Source organism: Lactuca sativa, chromosome 8 (assembly GCF_002870075.4).
Source record: "Lactuca sativa cultivar Salinas chromosome 8, Lsat_Salinas_v11, whole genome shotgun sequence".
Lineage (NCBI taxonomy): Eukaryota > Viridiplantae > Streptophyta > Magnoliopsida > Asterales > Asteraceae > Lactuca > Lactuca sativa.
Window position 1 is genome coordinate 2,831,927 of NC_056630.2, and position 23,805 is coordinate 2,855,731.

At 35.1% G+C, this 23,805-nt stretch overlaps 2 protein-coding genes across 2 annotated transcripts; both read left to right on the forward strand.

Annotated features, from left to right (window-relative positions):
* The first annotated feature begins 6,516 nt into the window (after positions 1-6,516).
* Positions 6,517-9,766, forward strand: LOC111920954 (aspartic proteinase 39). Its single transcript, XM_023916517.3, has 10 exons — positions 6,517-7,172; positions 7,285-7,414; positions 7,518-7,765; positions 7,867-8,088; positions 8,186-8,348; positions 8,438-8,511; positions 8,602-8,692; positions 8,808-8,883; positions 9,119-9,190; positions 9,445-9,766. Exons 1-10 carry the CDS (start codon positions 6,946-6,948, stop codon positions 9,606-9,608), a joined length of 1,467 nt encoding a protein of 488 aa, XP_023772285.1. The 5' UTR covers positions 6,517-6,945; the 3' UTR covers positions 9,609-9,766.
* An 11,167-nt stretch (positions 9,767-20,933) lies between these two features.
* On the forward strand, positions 20,934-23,496 carry LOC111920983 (zinc finger BED domain-containing protein RICESLEEPER 2-like). The gene is made up of 6 exons (XM_042896959.2): positions 20,934-21,667; positions 21,752-22,222; positions 22,315-22,381; positions 22,482-23,132; positions 23,332-23,374; positions 23,471-23,496. Exons 1-6 carry the CDS (start codon positions 20,934-20,936, stop codon positions 23,494-23,496), a joined length of 1,992 nt encoding a protein of 663 aa, XP_042752893.2.
* Positions 23,497-23,805: the final 309 nt, after the last annotated feature.

Consider the following 23,805-nt stretch of genomic DNA (forward strand, 5'->3'; position numbering starts at 1 on the left):
TGTCCAGAGGACTGGGAAAAGCCTAATCAACTCGCTGAGTCATCTCACCCACTCGCTGAGTTCACTCAGAATCCTGAAGGCGGGTAAACCCTGTCCAACTTGTCGAGTTGGCTATGCAACTCGTCGATTTCATTCGGACTTTTTCTCATTCAGACGCTTTTAAGCGAAACCAAGGCTCCAAACTGTAGATCTAGCCTCATAGGGTGTAGTTACCACGTAAAGTTACCAACTTTACGTGCATGCAAGGCCTTAAGAGGCCAAAACACCCAAAACTAGTCTTAGGAAGAGGTTTAGGGCATGGAGAAAGGCCAAGACTAGATAAAGTCGATAACTTTATGACTATGGGGGCCTAGAGTAGTCCAGATCTGAAGTTACAAAATTCAAATCAATGTCAACTTCCAAAAATGGATCCAAAGTGGGCTAAAAAGGCCCTAGACTCTTGAATGGAGAAATCTAACAAGAAAATGATCAAGGTAACGACTTTTTACCTTCAAAAGGTTGCTACAACTGAGTAGATGTTGGATCTATAAGCCCCTTATATTTCCAAGCTCCTAAACCTTCAAGTTTCTCCAAAAAATGCACTGAACACACATTCTTTAGCCTTGTACACACTCAAAATAGAAGGTTAGCTCGTTTAGGGTTTTCTTCTGAGCGATAGGGTGGTAAGGGGGGTTGGAGAGAGGACTTAAGGTCCTTTAAATAGGGTGCAAACCATAAAAATTAGGGTTTTCATGCACAACCTCAAATCGTTGAGTAGGCTTCATGATCTCCGCGACCGGATTCGTTTCTACACGACAAGTTGGGGCAGCCAACTTGTCGAGTAGGTCTAAAAATATGAATATAAAAGCTTCAAATTTATACCTGGGAGTCGAGATGTTACAGAGGGCATGGATCAAGAAGGCATGAATCAAGAGGGAATCAATGAAGATGACATGGGTGTATATGGGATGGATAAGGAGGGAATCAATAAAGATGGAATGGGTGTACATGGGATGGAGTAAGAGGGCCTGGGTTAAGAGGACATGAGAAGGAGGAGGCCAAAACTAAGAATGAGGAAGCCTTCAGAGAGGATAACAAAAATACAATTGAAGAAAGTGGTGGTTATAAAAAATGGGAAATGATAAGTATTGGATTAGTGTCTAAGTCCATAACTATTTTGGTATGTACTTGACCCGATGATGCATGGTCCTTTTGGGTTGCCTTCATCAAAGCAACTTGATAGGATGAATTATGGAGAGAAAGGATTAATTATGATTTATTAATATATTATGAGAATAATATATTAAAGGAGAAATCATATTGTTTAATTAATATTAGTCAGTAATTAATTAGGAATTAATTTTGTGGCTAAAAGACATTAATTAAATTAAGGGACTAGAACTGTCAATTGTGTGATAGTTGAATATTGGGCTAATGGACTCCATATTAAAGGGGTGGACGAATTCTATGGGGAAACCCATTAGAAATCGTCCAAAGGCCTTTAAGAAAGGAGTACATGGGTTGCTTAGGGCCTAAGCATCCAAATTAGGGTTTCCTTGTTAGATAACCCTAATAGCCTCACTATTTAAGGACCCCTTGGGCATAAAAAACGTGGGCAACTGAATCCTTAGGGTTTCTACACGTTTTTGGGTGTCTCCTCTCTCCTTATTCTTCATCCTCTTGCTCTTGGTGTTTGTGAGCCATTAGAGGAGTGACATTTGTGACTCTAAGCTTTCTAAAGTCATTACAAGGAGGAATTGTGATTGTTATTGCTACATAACAATCAAGGTAATATCTTAAACCCATTATTATGTTAATATTGATTATCATATGCTAGATCTAGGGTTTAGAGACTTGGATGAATTGCATGCACATTAGAGAAACCTAGATCCAAGCATTAGGGTTTGTATGAGCACATAAGATGTTCTTATAGCTAAAACCCATCAATAAGTTCATCCAACTCACCTAGTCTATATTATGGTGCTTTTAACCCATACTTTTGTTAAGACATGTACAAATTTTTGGCTTTGGGCAACTGTTGATAGCCCCTTTTGTTTTTAGCCATCTAAATTATGTTTTTAGGCATTTACACAACTAGCCATTAACACTTTTGGCTTTGGTTAATATGACATGTTCTATGATAAAAATGGTTTATGTTTCTTTAAGTTGATTCCATTGTTTATGTTTATGTTGTTAATTTCATTTCAATGCTTTAATCATGATTATATTGTTTAGTTAAATGATATTCCAACCATTTTTTATTCCAGTCATACTTGATTCTGGTCATGCATGATTCCAATCATTATTGATTCCATAGTTTATTGATCATCTTTGTTTATTTATTCCATTCATGATTGAGTCTGGTCATTGTTGATTCCATTGTTTATTGATCATCTTTATTTATTGATTCCATTCATGATTGATTTCATTCATTGTTGATTCCACAGTTTATTGATTCCATTCATTCGTGATTACATGGGAAACACTTATAAGTCCTACATAAACACAAACTTGTTAAGTCATTCCAGTTTATAATGGGACACAACATAATACATGGTACCCACACTCCAAAAGACATTGATAGTACCCTAACATACACAACTAAAACACATTAATACTAGCCAAACAAACATAACCAAAAGACTACTTCCCATCCATCTTCTATCTATCATACCAATCCCTTAAGATCACTAACACAAACACAAAAAGAAACCATAAACACATAAAACGATGATTTCTATCTTCCACCCTCATTTCCATTCTATTGTTTAATGTCCACTCCTTCAACAGGTTGTTGTGCCACTGGTTGTCCCACAATGTATCTAAAAAGTTTCCCTCAACTTGTTGTTGTCCCAACTCCCGGGATATTACATTGTTCTCCAAATTAACATTGTTGTGAAACTCTAGTAAGAGATTTGCATACTACTGGTTTGGTAGAGTAGGATCCACCCAACGAAAGTATTTGCAGTCTTTGAGTTCATCCTGGTAATTTGGGCAACCTATAAACATTCTTCCAAAATTTAACGGGATCCATGAAGTCCATCTTCCAACGAGATCACCAAAATGGCAGCTGCTTCTTAGATGATTCATCACTCCTCGATTTGATCCTCGGTTTCTTACAGAAGATGAAGACGACATCCATTGGTCCTCGTCTTGCTTCGATTTATGCCTGGTTCGATTTTAGGGCACAAATGAAACTTTTCTGCATATAGGCTTTATATTCATGACTCCTATAGTGAGTCATCATCCACCTCAACATGTCCGGTCCACATGAACACGTGTAACCAGTAAAATGAGGGTTACCGGATAAAAATGATTAAATTGTTAGGTTTATCTGGTTTATTAGGTTTTTTTTATTAAAAAATAATAATAATAAATTTTTTTAAATACTTTTTTAAAATAGTGAGATTTTATTGTAGATTGAGAAAAAAATTTAGGGTTTGTTTAAACTATGTTTAAAGTGTGAACCCATCATGAAATCACTAGGCTCGTGTTCAATAACATACGGCATGCATTTCACATGAAATTGAGAAAAAAGGTAATAAAGGCAATAAAAAATTTGAAAATTTCATATTAAGACGATCATGATTTATGATTTATTTCTCTAAATGTCACACTCAACACGGCATTTTCAAACGATCTAGAAAGTTATCTTCCACATAGTACCATGCTCTTAAAGAACGAAACAATCATTTTGATGTACTCGATGAATATAATTAACTAATAATTATTTCGAAACTTTTGCAAGACATATATATGGCATGATAATATTAGTAGTTGAAAATGATTTTCCATCACAAATTTAGGTAGTGTTTGTTTTTTGTCTGCAGATCTGCGTGACTTCTTCTGTCTGCGCCGCGCAGACCACGCACAAACATTAACATTCGCAGACTGTTTGTTTTTTTGAAGACTGCAGACCTAAAAATGTCTGCGCGCCCTCTTCTTGGCGCAGATGTGGACCAGAGTCTTCTAACATCTTCAAACATCTTCTAGCCTAAAAAACACATATATATATATCTTTATTTTTTTAAGTTTTTTTTTTTAATTTATATTTTTTCCAACTTTTATTAATGATAAACAATTTAAAAAAAAATTACAAAACTTAAAAAAAAACATTTGACGATACAAACATGATATTTCAGACTGCAGACGTTTGGTCCACCTCTTCTACTGCAGAGGTCTACAGATGTGGTCTGCAGACTGCATACATTTTACCTCAGAAAAAACAAACATAGGTTATTAAGCTTTTTAATTTTCAAGCCTACAATATCATTCTTCCATTCTTACATTATTATTATTATTATTATTATTATTATTATTATTATTTTTTTTTTTGAAAGGGCAACTAATCTATTTATAACCATCACCACCTGTCTTAAATGAAACTTAAGCCCATAACCTTTCTAGGCCCAAAATAAATATGAAACTCTCACATTAGCTAGTGGTTTGGTACTAGATTGATTGTTGGAAACAAATTTGTTTATTCTTTCATTATATTCTAGAGGTGTAATTGTAGTTATTTTGTTCATTTAGGTTGCTGGTGTCATGCTCGATCGATGCATCTAGCTCCATTTTACTAAGCAAAGCATACAAGTCTGAATACGGATTTTATCCAAGACTATGCAAAGAAACTTCCCAATGCCACATGGTCATTTCAAAAAGTTAACAACAAACATGTTTGTTTAAGGTCTTAACGATTCATAGGCCACAATCATAACAAAAACTAACACACTACAAGAATCAAAAGCCAAAATCATAACAAAAATGTTTGTTTTAACTATAAGCCTTAAACTCTAACCATAAAAATGAGGGTTAATCTAAAAAAAGACGTTTTATATATATATATATAAATATATGTATATATATATATATATATATATATATATATATATATATATATATATATATATATATATATATATATATATTTATATTTCCGGATTAAACCTAAAATTTATATTTTGTCTAAAAAAGCCTTGTATTTTTTTCCCGATTCAGCCATTTTAGTCATTTTTTGCCAAAAAAAGTAGTAAAATGTGAGAGTTTTTTTTTTTCGAGGAAAATAAAAAAGTTGATGGTTTATTTGGAAGCATTTAGAAGGTTGAAGGTTTTTTTTTTCTAAAAAAAAAACATAAAGTTGAAAGTTTTTTTCGGAAAAAATAGAAAACTACAAAGTTTTTTAGACAAAAAATAAATTGAGGTTTAATCCAGAAAAAATACAAACTATAAGATTTTTTTTAGATTAATCCTAAAAATGACACACTACCATAATCATATACACAATAATATACTCAAAATAGTTATATAACTTTCTTGTTGGTGTTTTAGAAACGCATGAATATGAATGTTACATCATCGCTAACTATCTATACTACTTAATAAATAAAAATATCTATGTGCCATATGTCATTTTTCTAGAGTTTATATTTAATTTTCAACTTTACTAATAAGGTACCACATGACATCTTAACAAATTTTCTTTTAAAGATTTAGTTTTTGTTTAACTCTATTAATTTTTTTAAATTTTAAATTAAATTTAATAGATATCTAGTAAATTAATTTCATTTTAAACGATTAACATTTTAATTAAAATGTCAATTTTAAGAAAGGATAATCAACGGTTACAACATTAACTTACGTAAATATTTTATTAAATTATTATTATGAACAATAAAAAACATATCTTAATAATATATATTATGTTTTTTATTTTATTTTATACATATAAGTACAATTCTTACAAAATATTAATACATAGTTTATCAATTTATTGTATTTTGGTATATATAATTTAATCCAAACATCATTTTTTTAAAATCGAAAAACCCCCCTCCCTATGTTGTAAAAGGGAAGTGCAGATCTTTCATCCTTTGCAGAGATATAGAGTGCCTAAAAGAGAAAGAAGAGCTTAGTAAGACAGTTTGACATCGAACACTATCTACTTGACTATAAAATTAAAACTTTGTTTAACTTTATACTTCAAATCTGTATTATTTTACTACAATACTTTTAAAGTCTATTTGTAAATACAATATCATCCTACATTAACAATCATTTTTCAATATCGTTTAGTATTGATTTTTTTTAATAATTTATCAATCTATTTTCATTGTCTATCTTATAAACCCACGGTTTCCACGGATTTCTAACCTAGTATAATATAAGCAAAAAACGGTTTTAGGTTTTGATATAAAAATTTGATTTTTAAAAATAAAAATTCTAAATCGCTGGTTTTAAAAGTATTATAAGATTAACATAAGAAATTAAGAATGTTTTATAATATGATTAGATAATTAAATTATTTTTTTTAACTATAAGAATTTACCTAAGAAATTAAATCCCATTTAATTTAATATTTATGAGACGTTCCTATAAATTTGTTAAAAAAACAAACTGTTTTTAACATAAAACTATTTTTACAAAAACTAAATTAAGAGATTCCCATTCTTGCAATTAAGTCGTACTAGATTTGGGGATCATCGATTACCATTTACACGCAAAGTCCAACTACTATAAGTTTACAACTCAAGTCAATCAATGATGGAACACACATACATACACATTACAATTTACACAGATCATGGAAACCTAATGAGACCCAAAAAGGCAACCCACCATAATAAGCATATACGAAGATCTGGATTCTGGAAGAGGAATCAGTCAACACATCCTAATCGACATGATGCGATGCAATCAAATGCTTAGCGATATGGATTTCCTCTAGTGTATACTTTATAATTTTATATGTTTCTTGATTCTTCATCTCATTGGGCCTTGCTTCTTCAGTCGGCTCCCTCGAGGCGGGTTTTTTTTGTCTCCAACTGGATTTTCTTTGATAACACGAGAAGATAAGTAAGTTTGAGAAAGTGTATATACACACACACATTGGATACAATTTGTTCATTTGTTTTCGATTCGAAGAGACCCAATTGAAGATAATACATAATTGAATTAAATTGCTGGGAGATGGATCTGAATAAACGAGGATTTGTTGTTTTAGTTATTGGGTTTGTTGTTCTTCTTGAATTATGTTTGTTGGCATCAGCCAATGTGGTTTTCCAGGTTCAGCATAAGTTTGCTGGCAACAAACGGTCTTTGACTCAATTCAAAGCTCATGATTCCGACCGTCATCGGAGGATTCTCTCAGCTGTTGACCTTCCCATCGGCGGCGACGGCAGCCCCACCTCAGCAGCGTTAGTTTCCCCCTTGTCTTTCTGTATATATCTCCTCTCTCTATGTTTGTGTACATGTAAATGTTACACCATCAAAGTTTATATTTTTGTATGTTCGTCCTCTTCTATATAGGCTCTATTTCACTAAGATTCAGATTGGGACTCCACCGAAGGATTATCATGTGCAAGTTGATACAGGAAGTGACCTTTTATGGGTGAACTGTGCTGGATGTCAAAAGTGCCCCAAGAAAAGTGACCTTGGAGTATGTTTTTTTTTTTTTTTGTTTCTCTTCTATGCCATATCCAATTTCTTTGGTTTATATATTCAATTCAGAACTCAGAAGTTGTTACTATTACTTTTGCCAGATATCACTTGCACTATACAATCCACAAGCTTCCTCAACTGCAAAAAAGATTAACTGTGATCAAGAAATTTGCGTTACCACACTCAGTGGCCCTAATGATGAGTGTAGGGTCGGAATGTACTGTTCATATCAAGTTACATATGGAGATGGGAGTTCCACCATGGGATATTTTGTTAGAGACACCATACAACTTGACCGAGCTTCTGGAGACCTTCAAACCACATTCATGAATGGCAGTATTGCATTCGGGCAAGTCTGCTGCTTTTCTCCATCTGCATGAACCATATTTATGAATGATATGATAATTTATTTATTCTCTTATATTTTGTATTATCCTTTATCCAAGATAGGTGCGGATCCCAACAATCAGGGGAGTTGGGTTCATCAGAACAAGCACTAGATGGGATACTAGGGTTTGGGCAAGCAAATTCTTCGATGCTTTCACAGCTTGCCTCTGCTAAAAAGGTCAAAAAGGTCTTTTCACATTGCTTGGATGGATCTAAAGGAGGAGGCATATTTGCTATTGGGGAAGTTGTACAACCGAAAGTACAGACAACACCAATGATTCCAGAGTAAGTTATACGTTGCTTATTTACCCTAAATGAAAGACAAAGATGATTAAATATATACATGGTGTTTAAAATGATATCTTCATCATATATAATACAGGGCGCATTATAATGTTGAATTGAAGGCAGTTGAGGTAGGTGGTGATGTTCTACAGCTTCCAACAGATATATTTGATGTTGGAGCAAAGAGAGGAACAATCATTGATAGTGGTACGACTTTGGCTTATCTACCTGATTTGGTTTACAAGCAAGTTTTACAAAAGGTATACAAAACATTTTAAGCCTTGTTCACATTCATCATTGCCTATAATGAAGTTAAATCATTAAATCTTTTTTTTTTTTTCCGGCCTAGATTGATGCTGCACTACCTGATATAAAGAGTCACATTGTTGATCAACAGTTCACATGCTACAAGTACCCTGGAAAGTAAGTGAAAGTTATCGAGCTTTTCTTGATATTATGTGGTATACATGTTAAAATAAAGGTTCACTAATCCTCTGATAATGATTAATGCAGTGTGGATAAGGGTTTTCCAGATGTGATATTTCACTTTGAAAATTCACTTTCTTTGAAAGTTTATCCCAACCAATACCTCTTTGAAGTCGAGGTACATATATGCCATGTCATCCTTTCCCTGTGCATCAATGGCTGCTTAATTAAGCCACTTTATTTAACTAATTGTACGACACACACACACACACACACACTGTTTGTCTTTACAGGATCAAGACTGGTGTGTTGGGTTTCAAGACAGTGACTTGCAATCAAAGGATGGAAAAGAAATAACTTTGTTGGGAGGTCAGCCATGTCTCTCATATTTCTGTATTTCTTTTTTGTTAATCTTATATGATGAGGATTGAGGAGGGCATTCATGTCTTTTCCACATATGTGAGTTCTTGCCCCACCCACCGACATTTGGTCCAATAGCGTTTGTACAACTGTCATTGCACCTGGCCATATGAATATTACTTTGGAAATTTTGCCTCAAGGAGGTTTGATGATATTTTGCATATGTGGAATGTTTTGTATGCAGATCTTGTATTGACAGATAAGTTGGTGACATATGATCTGGAAAAAAAGACAATTGGATGGATCGAGTATAACTGTAAGCATATTTCTCCTTTAGCTGTTTTGTTTCTTTTAATGGGAAAAAAGAAACATGCACTTATGACCAGATAAATGATCAGTGAAATAAATGGAAGGAAAAGTGCATGCAAATTTGTAAAAGTTTACCATGGAAATGAGAAAAGCTTTGTCTCCTTGAATTTCTTTATTAAGTCCTTCTTTCTTCAGTTAAAGTCCATTAGGTAAAAAAGAAACAACAGTGTTGATGAAAAGAGTTTTTGTTTTTGTTTTTAGGCTCTTCAAGCATCAAAGTGAAAGATGAGGAATCAGGGAAAGTTTATTTGGTGGGTGCACATAATCTGTCTCATTCAGGTCGTATGGGCGCCTCAATTGGAATTGTTGTAGCTTGCTTCATGTTTTTAATGGCTGCTACCTCCATCAACCCTAGAATCAATTAATTTATCTTTGTATTATCATAACACATTGATTTGTGTTTTTGTGTGTGTCATATCATTGATTGATTGATTGATTACAAACACTTACAATTTCTCGTGTTGTTTGGATATGATAATTCAAACAAAAAGAAAATGCAACTGAATAGTAACCAAATTTTACACTTTGCTTCTAAATATATAGTGTTATGTCTCGTTTGTTGAGGGACAGAGTGTAGAGTTTAAATCCTCCTTTTTTGGATTTCGATTGAATTTGTTTTTAGTTTAGCATCTCCTGAGGATGAAATACTTGCATAAAACACTAACTAGCTATCACGATTCTATCACTAATCACTAATAGTAATTGATTGATTTTATTTTTACTTAATATAATCAATCTTAGCATTAAACGAATCAATTTTGTTGTATATACATTTTCTAAGATATTTAACCTTAGCCATTAGCATTTGGTTTATATATAATAGCATTATATAAAATCTTATATATTATGGTCTATGGAATGAATCTGCTTGCCGCTGAATAATATTCTTTGGAAAATTGTAAACACATATTAGAAAATAGCAACATAGCTGTATTTATGGGTCAAGGATATATTGTTACGGAAAGTGAAGTTTCCAAAATCTACTGTAATATGGTCATAATAACGTTCTCAAAGTATTCTTTCCTAACGTTTTCATACAATCTAGCCACCCATTACATATTGCTTTTGTAGATAAAAAAAAAATGCAAGTACATAGCTGTTACAGGCAATGAGATATAAGTATATTGTAATTATGGTTCAAGGATATATATATATATATATATATATATATATATATATATATATATATATATATATATATATATATATATATATATATATATATATATATATATATATATATTGTGTGAATATACTGATGATCCTACACAATGATAATTTTGTAATTTTAACTATGAATTATTTATGATAAATTGTTGAATTAATTTATATCCCATTAAATATGAAATCAAATGTATCATCTCTACGAATCCACCACAGTGTATCCCCCCCCCCCCCCCCCCCCCCCCCCCCCCCCTTCTCTATTGATGATGTATTTGGTCTATGTGTTGTTTAAAAAACCCTAAAACCTTCTCTTTGATTCCCGACCACCACCCACACCTTTGATGAATAAGGGAATGATCAATTTTTACTTACACGGTTACACTATATTGTTTCATTGACAGCTGTCGTACCATACATAGATACAACATCACTGACCAACCTATTATAACTCCATGTTCAAAGCCACCAAAGAAGAATCTACCAATGTAATCAAATTGTAATATTTCCTTTAAGTTTTGCTAGTATTCTAAAATTATTTGACTCTTTACAACCATATATATAGATATATTTTGTTATTATTTAACTAGAGGTTCAAAAAAAAATATTCTTCAGTAATATTCTAATAGAATAATATTCTGATAGAATCACAAAACATCATTATAACAAGATATCAATAAAATCGATTATTCTTACCATTTACGTTTGAAATTGAATTAATTTAAAAAAAAATCGTTTTTTTATAAATCAAGGGAATTAATTGTCCCCTAAAATCTCGAAATTTTCTTTTTTAAATTTATTTTAATTGACAAAAATACCCTTACAATGAGATTAGATTGTGCTTTTGTATTATATTTAATTTAAAAATATTTATTAATCAATTACTTAAAATAACATATTATCAATAATAATATTTTCTAAAGAATACGGATTTTATTCTTTTAAGAATCACTAATTACATTAATTCGTAAAGAATAAGACTATAAACAATTATTACATTCATTCTGACGAAAATCTAAACTATAATGGTTTAAGAATTACATTTAATCTTAAAGATTAAAACTAAATATAGTTACAAAAAACATCAAAATCTAAAAAAACACTAATCCATTCTTAAAGAATGTTACTGTTAATAAACACATATACACTGTGGCAAAATACATCCTAGTAGAATACACTCTCGTTATCCATGTTTTCTTCTTTTTCCACTTCAAAACCTAAATCCATAAAGAAAAAACAATCAACTTTCAAATATTAAAAGATTCATTACATTCTAAGAGAATAAAAATTATAAATTCTAAGAGAATGTAGTAGAAACTATAAAATCTGACAAATTATAATAGGGAATAAAAACTATAAATTTTGACAAAATGTTGTAGACATTAAAGAATTATAATTTATTCCAATAGAATGTAATCCTAGAACTCCAATGAGAATAGCCGCCATAAAGTCGAATAACATTATGTGAAAATGCTTTTATATGACAAATAATAAAACAAACCTTCGTAATGTTGGAGGAATTAGGGTTTATTTTGGAGATCTGGATACCCCTTGGATCATGTGAATATTTTTCATACTGATATTTCTACCCTATGTCCGGGTTGCAAAAAATTCAGTTTAGGATAATCCAAGAGGACATTTACGAGGATAATCTAAGAGGACACTTACGAATGCAGACACGTAAATCGTAAGCCAAATTGCTAGAAGGATCTTATGTTTGTTTGAAGAAAAGAGAGCTAATCGTTGCATCCCTTTTCTTAAAGAGAAGAGTCGTTTATATAATAAAATAAATTTACGATTTGCGTCTTAGCATTGGCCGTCATGGGTTGCTTTGGAAGCAATCCAGGGAAATCCGGAAATTAATGAGGAAATCAAGGGCTTCCAAAACTGATGAATTTCATCAGTTTTTCCATAATCACCCTCAAGAATTTGATTTTCCCACTATGTTCCCAGCTAGGGGCTCTGCCCCTTGGACCCTGCTAGGGGCATTTTCCATTTGGAAACCCTGGACCCAGGGGCGCTACCCCCAGACCCCCGACTTATCGTCGAACCGAATTCTAATTCGATCTTATACATGCGTGCACTCCGCACATACCCGTACACGTATTAGAGTACAAATTATGAAGCCCCTTAGCTCACATGTTAGTTCCAATTACATAAAATAACATGGTGACACTAAAATCACCAACACGTAATTCTAACATAATGCATACCACATGTTCATATTCTAACCACCTATAAAATACAATCAACAAGATAAAGCACTATAAAATAACATCAATTATCAAAACAGTAAAGAACACACACAACCCCTCTCATCATCCTCCTCCTCCTAACCCCCCCCCCCCCCAAATATTAGCATTAATTATCAAAAGAGAAAAAAAGAACATGGCATGTCTTACTATCATCCCTAATAGTTCAACATATCAAAATTACCTCATTTACACCAAAACCTTTTCTTTTTGACATTATATCAAACACTTGGAAGACATGTTTTATTTTATTCCAATTAAAGTATCAAACCAAGAAAACTTCTTTCGATTTTCCAAAGAAATCAAACCAATCAATGATAAGAGAAAAATAAGTAAGGAAGCTTACTTGTTTGTTGAAGGTTCTAGAAGCAAAAAAGTAACAACAACAATTGTTATTCTTCCTTCCCGACTCCTCATTCTTTCTTTCTCTCAGTATTTTGAGATTCCATGCCTTAAAATCGTGACCCCATTTATGACAGAATTGGATTTTAATCTTCTATTCTGACATAATTGCTGTCACAATGACACTCTTGGACTCTGTAGACACAGAAAAAAATAGGTGTGTTTGGAAATTCAATCAACCAAAATTGTAAATCATACCTGAGAAAAACCAATTAAGAGTTTTTCAGAAAAGATAATACAAATATAAAAGATACGGTCCGAGAAAAAACTAAATTGCAAGAAAAGAGAGGAGTTTATGCATAGATTCTTCAAAATCTTGATTTTCAGACGATTTTCAAGTTTTGATTTTGATTACAAAAATCAATTATGTGAAAATCGATTTCAAATTGGAGAACAAAAACACACCGATGGGGAAAGAATAGAATTCGAATGAGGAAGGAGGATGGCTTTGCCGATGGCTACGTCTGACCGTGGTGGTAGAGACAAGATCAACGATCTGGTTGATTGATGGTGTTGTGTACGCGTGCGTGTGAGGAAAGTTCTCACTTGATTTTTCTTAAATGAGAAATTGATTTTTCTTAAATGAGAAATTGAAGATGGAAAAGAGGTATCGACCATTTGGAGGAAGTCGTCATTAGGGTTTATTAAACTTATTTATTTTGTTTCCATAATTGCATGGATTTAACTAAATGATCCCATTAATTGCAAGTGCCAAAAAAAATCGGAAAATACCCTTTCTGATTTAATTAATTATTTAATTATTTGCTCATTTCAGATTGGTTCATTCAGGAACACAATAGTTATTAGAAACATTTGAACTTATTTCTCTCTCTCTCTCTCCCTCTCTCTCTCTCTCTCTCTCTCTATATATATATATATATATATGAGGTTCAATAGAGAACCATTATTAACCATGAAACGAATGAACCAATTTTTTTTTCAACTTTTAGAACTTATTTTTATCAATTAAAACAACTAAAAATACAGAAATTCATAATTTGTATATCATTTTTCCAATAACAACAACTTTCACTCGAGCATTGGTGCTCCACCTTATGATCTGCTGTATGGACGGAGATGTCGCACCCCAGTCTGTTGGGGCGAGGTGGGTCACAGGGTGATGTGTCAGACTGAGGTAGTCCTGCAGACTACCGAGATGATTCAGCAGATTAGACAGCGGTTGCAGACCGTACAGAGTTGGCAGAAGAGCTATGCCGACCGGCGGCGATCTGAGTTGGAGTTTCAGGTGGGTGACATGGTACTCCTGAAGGTCTCACCCTGGAAGGGCGTGATCCGCTTCAGGAAGAGGGGAAATTGGGTCCCCGATACATTGGACCGTTCCAGATCATTTCCAGGGTCGGCAAAATGACATATAGACTCGAGCTACCAGAGGAGCTTAGTCAGATCTGTACTACTTTCCACGTTTCGCAATTGCGGAAGACCGTTCTGGACGAGGAGGCGGTGGTGTCATTAGATGATATTCAGGTCGATGAGCGCCTGAATTATGTTGAGAAGACGGTAGCCTTCTTGGAGAGGAAGGTAAAGGTTCTACGGAACAAGGAAGTACCTTTGGTGAAGGTATAATGGGAGCACTGGAGGGGATCTGAGTGGAATTGGGAGCCGGAGGCTGAGATGCGGGAGTATTATCTAGAGTTGTTCACTGCTGCGGACTTCGAGGATGAAGTCTAGTTCAAGTGGGGGAGAATTGTAACGCCCCGAATCTCAGGTATGGACTTTAAAACTTTATTCTCATATTTGAAAGGTTTACTCGACGAGTTGGATGCCCTGAATCGTCGAGTAGGAATGTTTTTGGCCACGTGTTTAAGTGATCAACTTGACGATTCAGAGGACACAACTCGACGAGTTGGATCTGAAGGATGAAACCCTAATTTCTGGGGTTTTGCACCCTATTTAAAGGATCATTTTCCCCTTAGCCTCCCCTTACAGCCCCTTGTGAGTCCAAAAACCCTAAATCACGTTTTCTCTTCATATTTGTGTGTTTTTTAAGGCTTGGAAGGTGGATCTTGGTAAAAGGAGCTTGAAGATCAAGAAGCTTGAGGCAAGGAACGGTTGTAGATTTGATTTCTACTCTAGTTTAGCATCACTTGAAGGTAACAAGTCGTTACCTTGACTTACTTCTAGCTAGATCTCTCCATGCTTGAGATTAGGGCCATTACAGCATGTTGGTGATTCATTTCGGGTGTTGAGCAAGATCTAAAGTTGCAACTTCAGATCTAGGCTCATCTTGGTCCTTAAAGCCAAAAAGCTTCAGCCTCTAGTAAGATAACGCCTTTTCCTCACCTAGAACCTCTTCTTTAGCTTGATTTTGGCCCTTGCACCTTGCATGTACATAAAGCTTGCAACTTTACATAGGAAGTATGCCCTAGGAGATTAGATCTGCAATATGGAGCTTTGGGGTGGCTTAAAATCATCTGAATGGAGAAAGGACTGAGGGGACTCGACGAGTTGCATGGTCAACTCGGCGAGTCCGATGAAGATTAGCCTTTGAGGGCTTCTGCATGAACTCGACGAGTCATGAGGACGACTCGGCGAGTCATTAGGACGACTCGACGAGTCAGTTAGAGTTTTCTCGACTTTTGGACACGCATTGACTCGACGAGTTGTCTGGAAACTCGATGAGTCAACTAGGATTTTTCACGACTTCTTGAGTTGTAACATCCCAACATTCAAGACCAAAAATTTCATTTTTAATTAAGTAGCTTATAAAATTGTTTATTGAAAAACATCATCGATATCATAACATCTCATAAATCAAATGTCATAAAACATGTCAAGGAATAATAATAGTGTCAGAGTACAACCTCAAGAACATCATAGTGTAGAAATCATGTGTATGCGATGCGCTGCTACCGTGCCGGCTCCTTCCCCTTCGCTGAAGAGATACCAGAAACAAAACTGAAAACTGTAAGCACAAAACTTAGTGAGTTCCCCATCATACCACATACCACATAAGGCATGTCCCTCGATATCTTTCAACAAGTATCTAACTGGCATGACTGGGAACTGGGCTCCCCTTCAATATCTTTCAACCGGTAGCCGGGAGCTAACCTCCTCTTCAGTATCTCACCACCGGTAACCAGGGGCTAACCTCCCCTTTGGTATCTTTCAACCGGTAGCCAGGAGCTAACCTCCCCTTCGGTATCTTTCAACCGGTAATTGGGGACTATTTCACCCCTACCACTACCACATAATAGCATATCATGAAAGTATATCTAGGCATGCATGGGTGCTGTCTACCCCTTCGATATCTTTCAACCGGTAACTGGGGTTGTTCCGCCCCTAATACTACCAATACATTTAGCAGCCTAGCACATAATCATAACAGATAACAACATACCAGATAATTATCACAAAGACAATCACCTCTACTATAATGTCTTACTACTGGAAGGTAACTCACCTTAGTGTCGTGAAGTGTCCGAACTGTCCTCGCTGCCGAGATCAACTCCTCTTGATTCCTAACATAATGATCTTCCTTGATTACCATTTCATGGTCAACTCATGTAAAAGTCAAAGTCAAGGTCAACACCTTGGTCAAATTCAACTTTGGGTCAAAGTCAACATCTGGCTGACTCAACTCACCGAGTTGACCCACCAACTCGCCGAGTTCCATAGTCCTTAGAACACTAAAAGCTTCGACCCTACTCGCTGAGTCTTTCAAGAACTTGCCAATTTCTCCTTATACGTGGTCGGGACTTTCTACCACTGACTCACCGAGTTCATCCTTGAGCTCGTCAAGTCCTTCTTCATACAAGAAGGCACATCTAGTCCTGGATTCACCAAGTTCCTTATGAACTCGTCGAGTTTGTCTTCATGCAGTTGGGACATAGTCTTGAACTCGCCGAGTTCCATGATCTTCAGGCCTATATTCACATTCATCTTGTTGAGTCCTCTTCTAGACTCAACCAGTTCAATCTGAAACAGAAAAGGTTGGGGAACCATAGCCCGAATCGCCGAGTCCTATGAGCGACTCGCCGAGTCCCCCAAAGTCCAAGTCTACCAAGCCGATTTTAGTCGGGCTCAATGCATCCAGAACATAGATTTGACCTCCTAGGGTCCATATTACACGTAAAGTTACAAACTTGACGTTCATGTATGGGGGTATTTGGCTCAAATGGCCTTAAAATGAGGTTATATGATGCATGAGACTCCCATGGCCATAAAGTTGGCACCTTTATGCCATGGGAATCCTCAATGGTTCCAGATCTGAAGTTCTACCCCTTTAGAACCACAAAACCCTGAAGTTGGCTCTACTAAAGCTTAGAAAAGGTAGAAATGAACCCTAACTAGAGATCTAAGAGATAGATGGTTAAGGTTGAAGCTTTTTACCTTGAATGAGCTGGTAATGAAGCAAAACCTTTAGATCAACTTGCTTCTTCTGGAACCCCCAGGCTTCCACTTCTTTTTTCAAGCTTCAAACCAACAAAAACACACAAAAATGTCTCAAGAACACTTCAAATGCTTTAGGGTTTCGAGTTAGGGCTTTTCTGGACTGTGAGAGATGATGGAGGCTGGGTTGGGACAAAATAAGGCGTTTAAATAGGATGCAAACCCTAAATATTAGGGTTTCATCTAGGCAGACCTACTCGCCAAGTCGGGCTCCTAATTCGTCAAGTAGGTTACTTAAAACTCACGTCCAAAGTCTAGTCTACTCGACGAGTTGGGCCTCAAACTCGTCGAGTCCCAGTGTAAAACATGCAATTATTTAAATTTAAAATATGTACTGAGAATCGAGTGTTACATGAGTTCTGGAAGGACTCGACGAGTCAGGGAGCTGCACTCGACGAGTTGGGTCAACATGGACTGTTGACCTTGACCGTTGACTTTGACTTTGACCAAGGATGGACTAGTTGAATTATGGGGGTATTTTGGTAAATTGGAAATTTATAGAATGGTTCTATGGTAATATAGGTGGTGGAGTCCGTGGCAGTGATTCGAGAGTTTGAGCTTATCACTTAAGTACGACATTTGCGAGGTGAGTTCTCCTCATTATATCGACAGGGTCTAAGGCACCAATACCGACCCTTATCGGATTGGTATCCGGGTTATTGCATGATATGCTTATTGATTTGCATCCTGGTAGTTAGGATGGTGATATGCTTAGTGGCCTGGTTAGCTCGGTATCCTAGAATATAGGATGATGCTATGTTAGTGACCGGATAGGTCTGTGTCCTGGTGGTAGGATGTTGCTATGATTAGTGATCTGTTAGATTAGTTCGACTGTGATATATGATAGCGTATGATTTGTGTGCACATGTTGTTTAATTGAGGGTTGGGTTGAGGCGGTCCTGCTTTATGTTGAAGGCCAACATACCCAGGGCGGTCCGGATAGGCTGAAGGCCCTGCAAGGGGGTTCAGTCAGGCCGAAGGCCCGACGAGCGGTCCTGATAAGCTGTAGGCCCTGCGTGGCGGTTCAGACGTGCTGAAGGCTCGGAGAGCAGTCCAGATAGGCTGAAGGCTCATTATGCATGTTATGTTGGTTTATGATATGGTTGTGATTGTATGGCGTTTGTATTTTGGGGGTAACTAACTAATCCTTCGAGCTTACATTTATCAATTATTGTTTCAGGTACTTCTGGCGATCGCGGGAAGGCGAAGGCGTGATCGTGCATCTCCTTGTATTTTTATGATTTGATTCTGGGGATACTCTGATGTTAACATTATTTTGAAAACAAATTGTAATAACGTAATGGTCTTAAATTAAAAAAAAATTAATTTGGCTTGAATTTTATGGATGTTACATATGTTAGTGATGGTCGACGATAGTGATGCTGGTTCGATGGTAGTGTCGGTGGTTCGATTTTAGAGGTTGTGGTCGCGGTCAGGTTTAGTGGATTTAATTTCAGGTAAGATAAAGTACTTTTATGCATTTGATTTGTCTAGACGGTTGCATTGGGTTTTGATTAGGTTGAATTTTCTGGATTGCATTAGGTTTGATTTTTCTAGATTTTTTTGTGCTCACCAGTTTTGATAAAGGAGACTGTGGTGCTCGTGATTTTAGTAAAGACATGGTGGTAAACAACTCTAGATAACATGGAGTGACAAAGTAGAAAGGTGAGGGTGATCCACTGATTTTCGAATGCGGTGGTCGGCCTATTCTGAGTATCTCGGGAAAAGGAAGAAGATGAGCAGGGGTAATCTTTTAGGAAATGGTGGTGGGACCTAACATTTTTTATTATAAATAAGTATTTACTGGTTATTTAAAATGTAGGAAAAAATACAACAAGGGTAAAATTGTCTTTTTGTGTCTGTCAAACACCATAACCAAAACAAAAACAAAGTAGATGGATGGTCTGAGTGCAAAAAATGTTATGTGACCAAACTCACAATTTTGACCAAGTCACATGGATGATTTCAATAATAATAATAATAATAATAAATTTTTGTAATCTATATAAATTGTATTATATATGAAAAAATGATGGGACGAGGCTTCAACCAATGTGGTAGTGACTATACCCACCACAACAATGGCCCGATTTGAGTCCCGACTACATTTTTTTATTTTTGTTTTTACCGACGGATTAGTTACCATTTTTTTTTTTAAAAAAAAATATAGTTTATTGTTGTCAAACCCGTCGGTATTTTTCCTCGGCCTTTTGTTCCGTAGCTAGGGGTGCAAACGAGCCAAGCTACTCGCGAGCTACTCGGGATCGACTCGGTAAAAGCTCGGTTCGAGATCGGTTTTTATCGAGTCCGAGCCGAGCTCGAGCCTAATTTTAAGCTTGATTATTAAACGAGCTCGAGCTCGAGCCTGTGTAACAAAGATCGATTAGGCTCGCGAGCCTAAACGAGCCTATATATAAATATAGTATATATTTTTTTTTTATATTTTATATATTAAACTAGATATTAGGAAAATTATTGAATTAGGGTACGAGGACTTTCAATCGTTTCAAAACAAAAGAAAAAGAACTGGAGCGGCACTATTCACGTCCCTTCCCGGCTTCCCCCTTATGGTGTGATTCGAACAATCAGGCACCTGTAATCGGTGGCGAGCCGGCGAGCACATACCACGAAGGCACGATACCACTAGACGACGATCTCCTATCGTCTCCCATCAACGTATGCCTTCCAATCGAGCGTAGTTCTCCCTCATCGAGCACTGTCATCCGACTTAAGCACCATCACAGTTCGTCCGACTGCCGACCACTCCTCTTTACTGCCATCCTTAGCTCCGATTACCTCCATCGTGTTCTGAATATTGATGTAAGTTACAGTCATTTGTTATTCTATTTCGTGATTATTAGTTTATTATTGATTTCCGATCATGTGTTGAGATTACTTGAGTCTCCTGGGATATACAAACAGTTAATTATAGATATCATATGCTTGATCTACAGTCTTGTGGTTTGGAACTTTGGATCAATATCTGTTTCTTCGTGCTTCTTTTTTTCTTTTCTTTAACTGAATCAATATCTGTTTCTTCGTGCTTCTTTTTTCTTTTCTTTAACTGATAAAGTAGTTAACATGCATCTGTTTGTTTTTTTTATGCTCAGTTGAAGATAACTTCTGGGATATATGGGATTGTTGTCAATCTCTATTTTTCTATTTTTTGATTGTTAGTCTGGATATAATAACTTGGTTTAATTGAAATACTACTTTTAATTGTTAAATCTAGATTCTTAGGAGATTATGTTGTGGGTTCATATCTTTCTACTTGTTGGAATTATGAGTTCTAGTTTTAAGTTTGCATATTTATTGTTCTGTTGAAGATAACTCATATTATTCACTGTTTATTAATTAAAAGATCCTTATCAGGAAAATTTGTTATTTAATGTTGATCAATTGAGAATTCTTATTAAATGTACATATTTTGACAAATGTTTTTTCATAAACCATGTTGTAGATAATATGGATGGTGATGTGAGTTCAGATCCAATGGAAGGGGTTGAGAATAAGGAGCAATCTACTCCCATAAATGTAGATGTTGATGAACAACCAACTCCTCAAAATCATATTCCAAGTGAAAATGCAGAAATGCACGCGGGAGAAGAGGAAATAGTAATGAAACGAAAACGAAAAAAAACATCAAAGGCATGGTACGGTTTCACTATAGTGACTCTATCTAATGGTACCAAAAAAGCTCAGTGTATTCATTGTAAAACAAAGTTAACTTATGGTGATAGCGGGACTACATCAACCTTAAAAAGGCATTTGGCTATATGCAAACCACATAAGGATTACGAAGAAAAACAGAATTTATTGAATTTTCCACTTATTAAATTTGATGGAGATGCAGGACATGAGAAGCTTCCTTCATTGATCAGGCCTGATGCAAAGTATGATGGTAACAAAATGAGAGAAGCAATAGCTACTTGGGTGTTAGGTACTGAGCAACCTTTTTCTGTTGTGGAGGATGATTTATTTGTGCATATGATGAAGACAGCTACTCCATTATTTGAGAAAACAAACAGGACTTCAACCAAAGCAGATTGTTTTAAGATATATGAGCATGAGAAAAAAACACTGAAAGCTCTTACAAAAGCGGCCTCAAAAATCAGTTTGACCACTGATTGTTGGAAGTCATCTCATCAGAAGATTGAGTACATGGTTATCACAGGGCACTTTATTGATCATAATTGGAGGTTTGATTTCTTTTTCTATTTTTTAATAAGACATGTCCATTTTATTTAATATATTCATATTGGTATTTGGACTTGTTTTTGTAGATTACAAAAACGTGTCTTGAGTTTTGTACATGTTCCTCCTCCTCGTACCGGACTTGATATTGCTGATGGTATTTATAAATGTTTGAAGCATTGGGAAATTGAGGACAAGATATTCACGATATCTGTAGACAATGCTGCATACAATGATAGGGCGTTGAGAAGACTGAAAGAAATTTTTTCTAGAGTGAGAAAACTCACATGTGGTGGGAGATTGTTTCATGTTAGATGTTGTGCACATATTTTGAATCTTCTTGTGAAAGATGGTCTTGCTATGATTGATTCTGTTATCAGGGAAGTTCGTGAGGGTATCAAATATATTAACAATTCTGAGGCGAGACTTCAAACATTTTCAAATATTGCACATCAACTACAAATACAAGATAGAAAGTTGTTGCTTGATGTTCCAACACGATGGAATTCAACCTATGATATGTTGTCGGTTGCATTAAAATTTAAAGATGTTTTCCCAAGGTACACATTAGATTTTAATAAAATAGTTTTGATTGTTGTGATTTTCAGATTTTCAAATACTGCACATCATTAAGTTTTTGTGAATTTCATAGATTTGCGGAGTACGAGCCACATTTCCATCACCTGCCTAATGATGAGGAGTGGGTGCATGTGGAGAGTGTATGTGAAATCTTGAAGGTTTTCAAGGTGCATATTACCTTTATTTAAGTATTATTTTAAATATTTTATAATGCCTAATACTAAAGCAACTTATTTTCAGGTATGCACAAATGTCATTTCTGGAAGTGATTATCCAACATCCAATCTGTATTTGATTGAGGTGTTTAGAGTAAAAGAAACTTTGGATAAAGGTTCTCTATCAAAAAATGATTTTATTAAGACTATGGTGACTAAGATGAAGGAGAAGTTTGACAAATATTGGGGGGAGTGCCATCTTGTCATGGCTATAGCTTCAGTGTTAGATCCAAGATTTAAAATGAAGTTAGTAGAATTTAGTTTCCCAACCATATACTCCAATGCTGAAAAGAACATTGAAGAAGTGAAGAAAGCACTTTATGAAATGTATGAAGAGTATTTGGAAATACATGATGCATCAGTCCGAGAAGCTGCAACGCCTGCAAATGGATGTGGAGGAAATGAAGTGTCAAAAACATCACTCGGGTCCGGATGGGAGGCTTTTGGGGAGTTTATAAAAAATACAGATTTGGAGAGACCAGAAAAGTCAGAATTAGATATGTATTTGGAAGAAGGTGTTTATAGGGACCCGAGACAAAAAGGAATGGATTCATTCAAGGCTTTGGAGTGGTGGAATGTTCATAAATTGAAGTACCGTGTTTTATCAAAGATGGTTATGGATGTGCTTGCGATCCCGATTTCTACCGTTGCATCTGAGGCAACATTTAGTGCTGGGGTAGAGTAATTGATCCATACCGATCCTCATTGGCACCAGACACTGTTGAAAAGTTGATTTGTGGAGGAGATTGGATTAGACATCGTTATGGAATCAAGAAAAAATTAAAGGTACATTTGATAAACTTAAAACACGTGAACTAACAATTGATTATTTAAATTTATTAATATTTGATCATGTTGGTGGTTTCTTTTTACAGAAGGAGGAAATGCCCATTGAGGTTTTATTACCTACAGGGACAAGTAATACTTAAAGGTGTAAGCCAATTTAATCTATTTGTAATCTTGTTGTTTTAATTACATTATATTGCACATCTCATAAAATATTTTAATATGCAGATTTTGCTGGATTGAATTTGCTTTAAGGAAGATTAGCTTTTGAGTTTTGATAATATGTTATGTTCAAATTTAATCGTTTTAATAGTATTTTTGTAATTTGAACTTCCATGATAGGAAGACTTTCTTTTGGATGATTTAATTACATTTTAGGTTTGTATGTTGGAGTTTAAAACTTATGTAATTTGAAGATTTTATTTATGCATCTTGGTTGGAATTTAAGTAGTCTACTAGTCTGCACCTAGCTGAAAATCAAATAAATTCGTGTTTATTATTTTTTTATTATTTTTTTAATTTTTTTATTATTATGGAATTCATTTTGTAAACGAGCTTTTAAC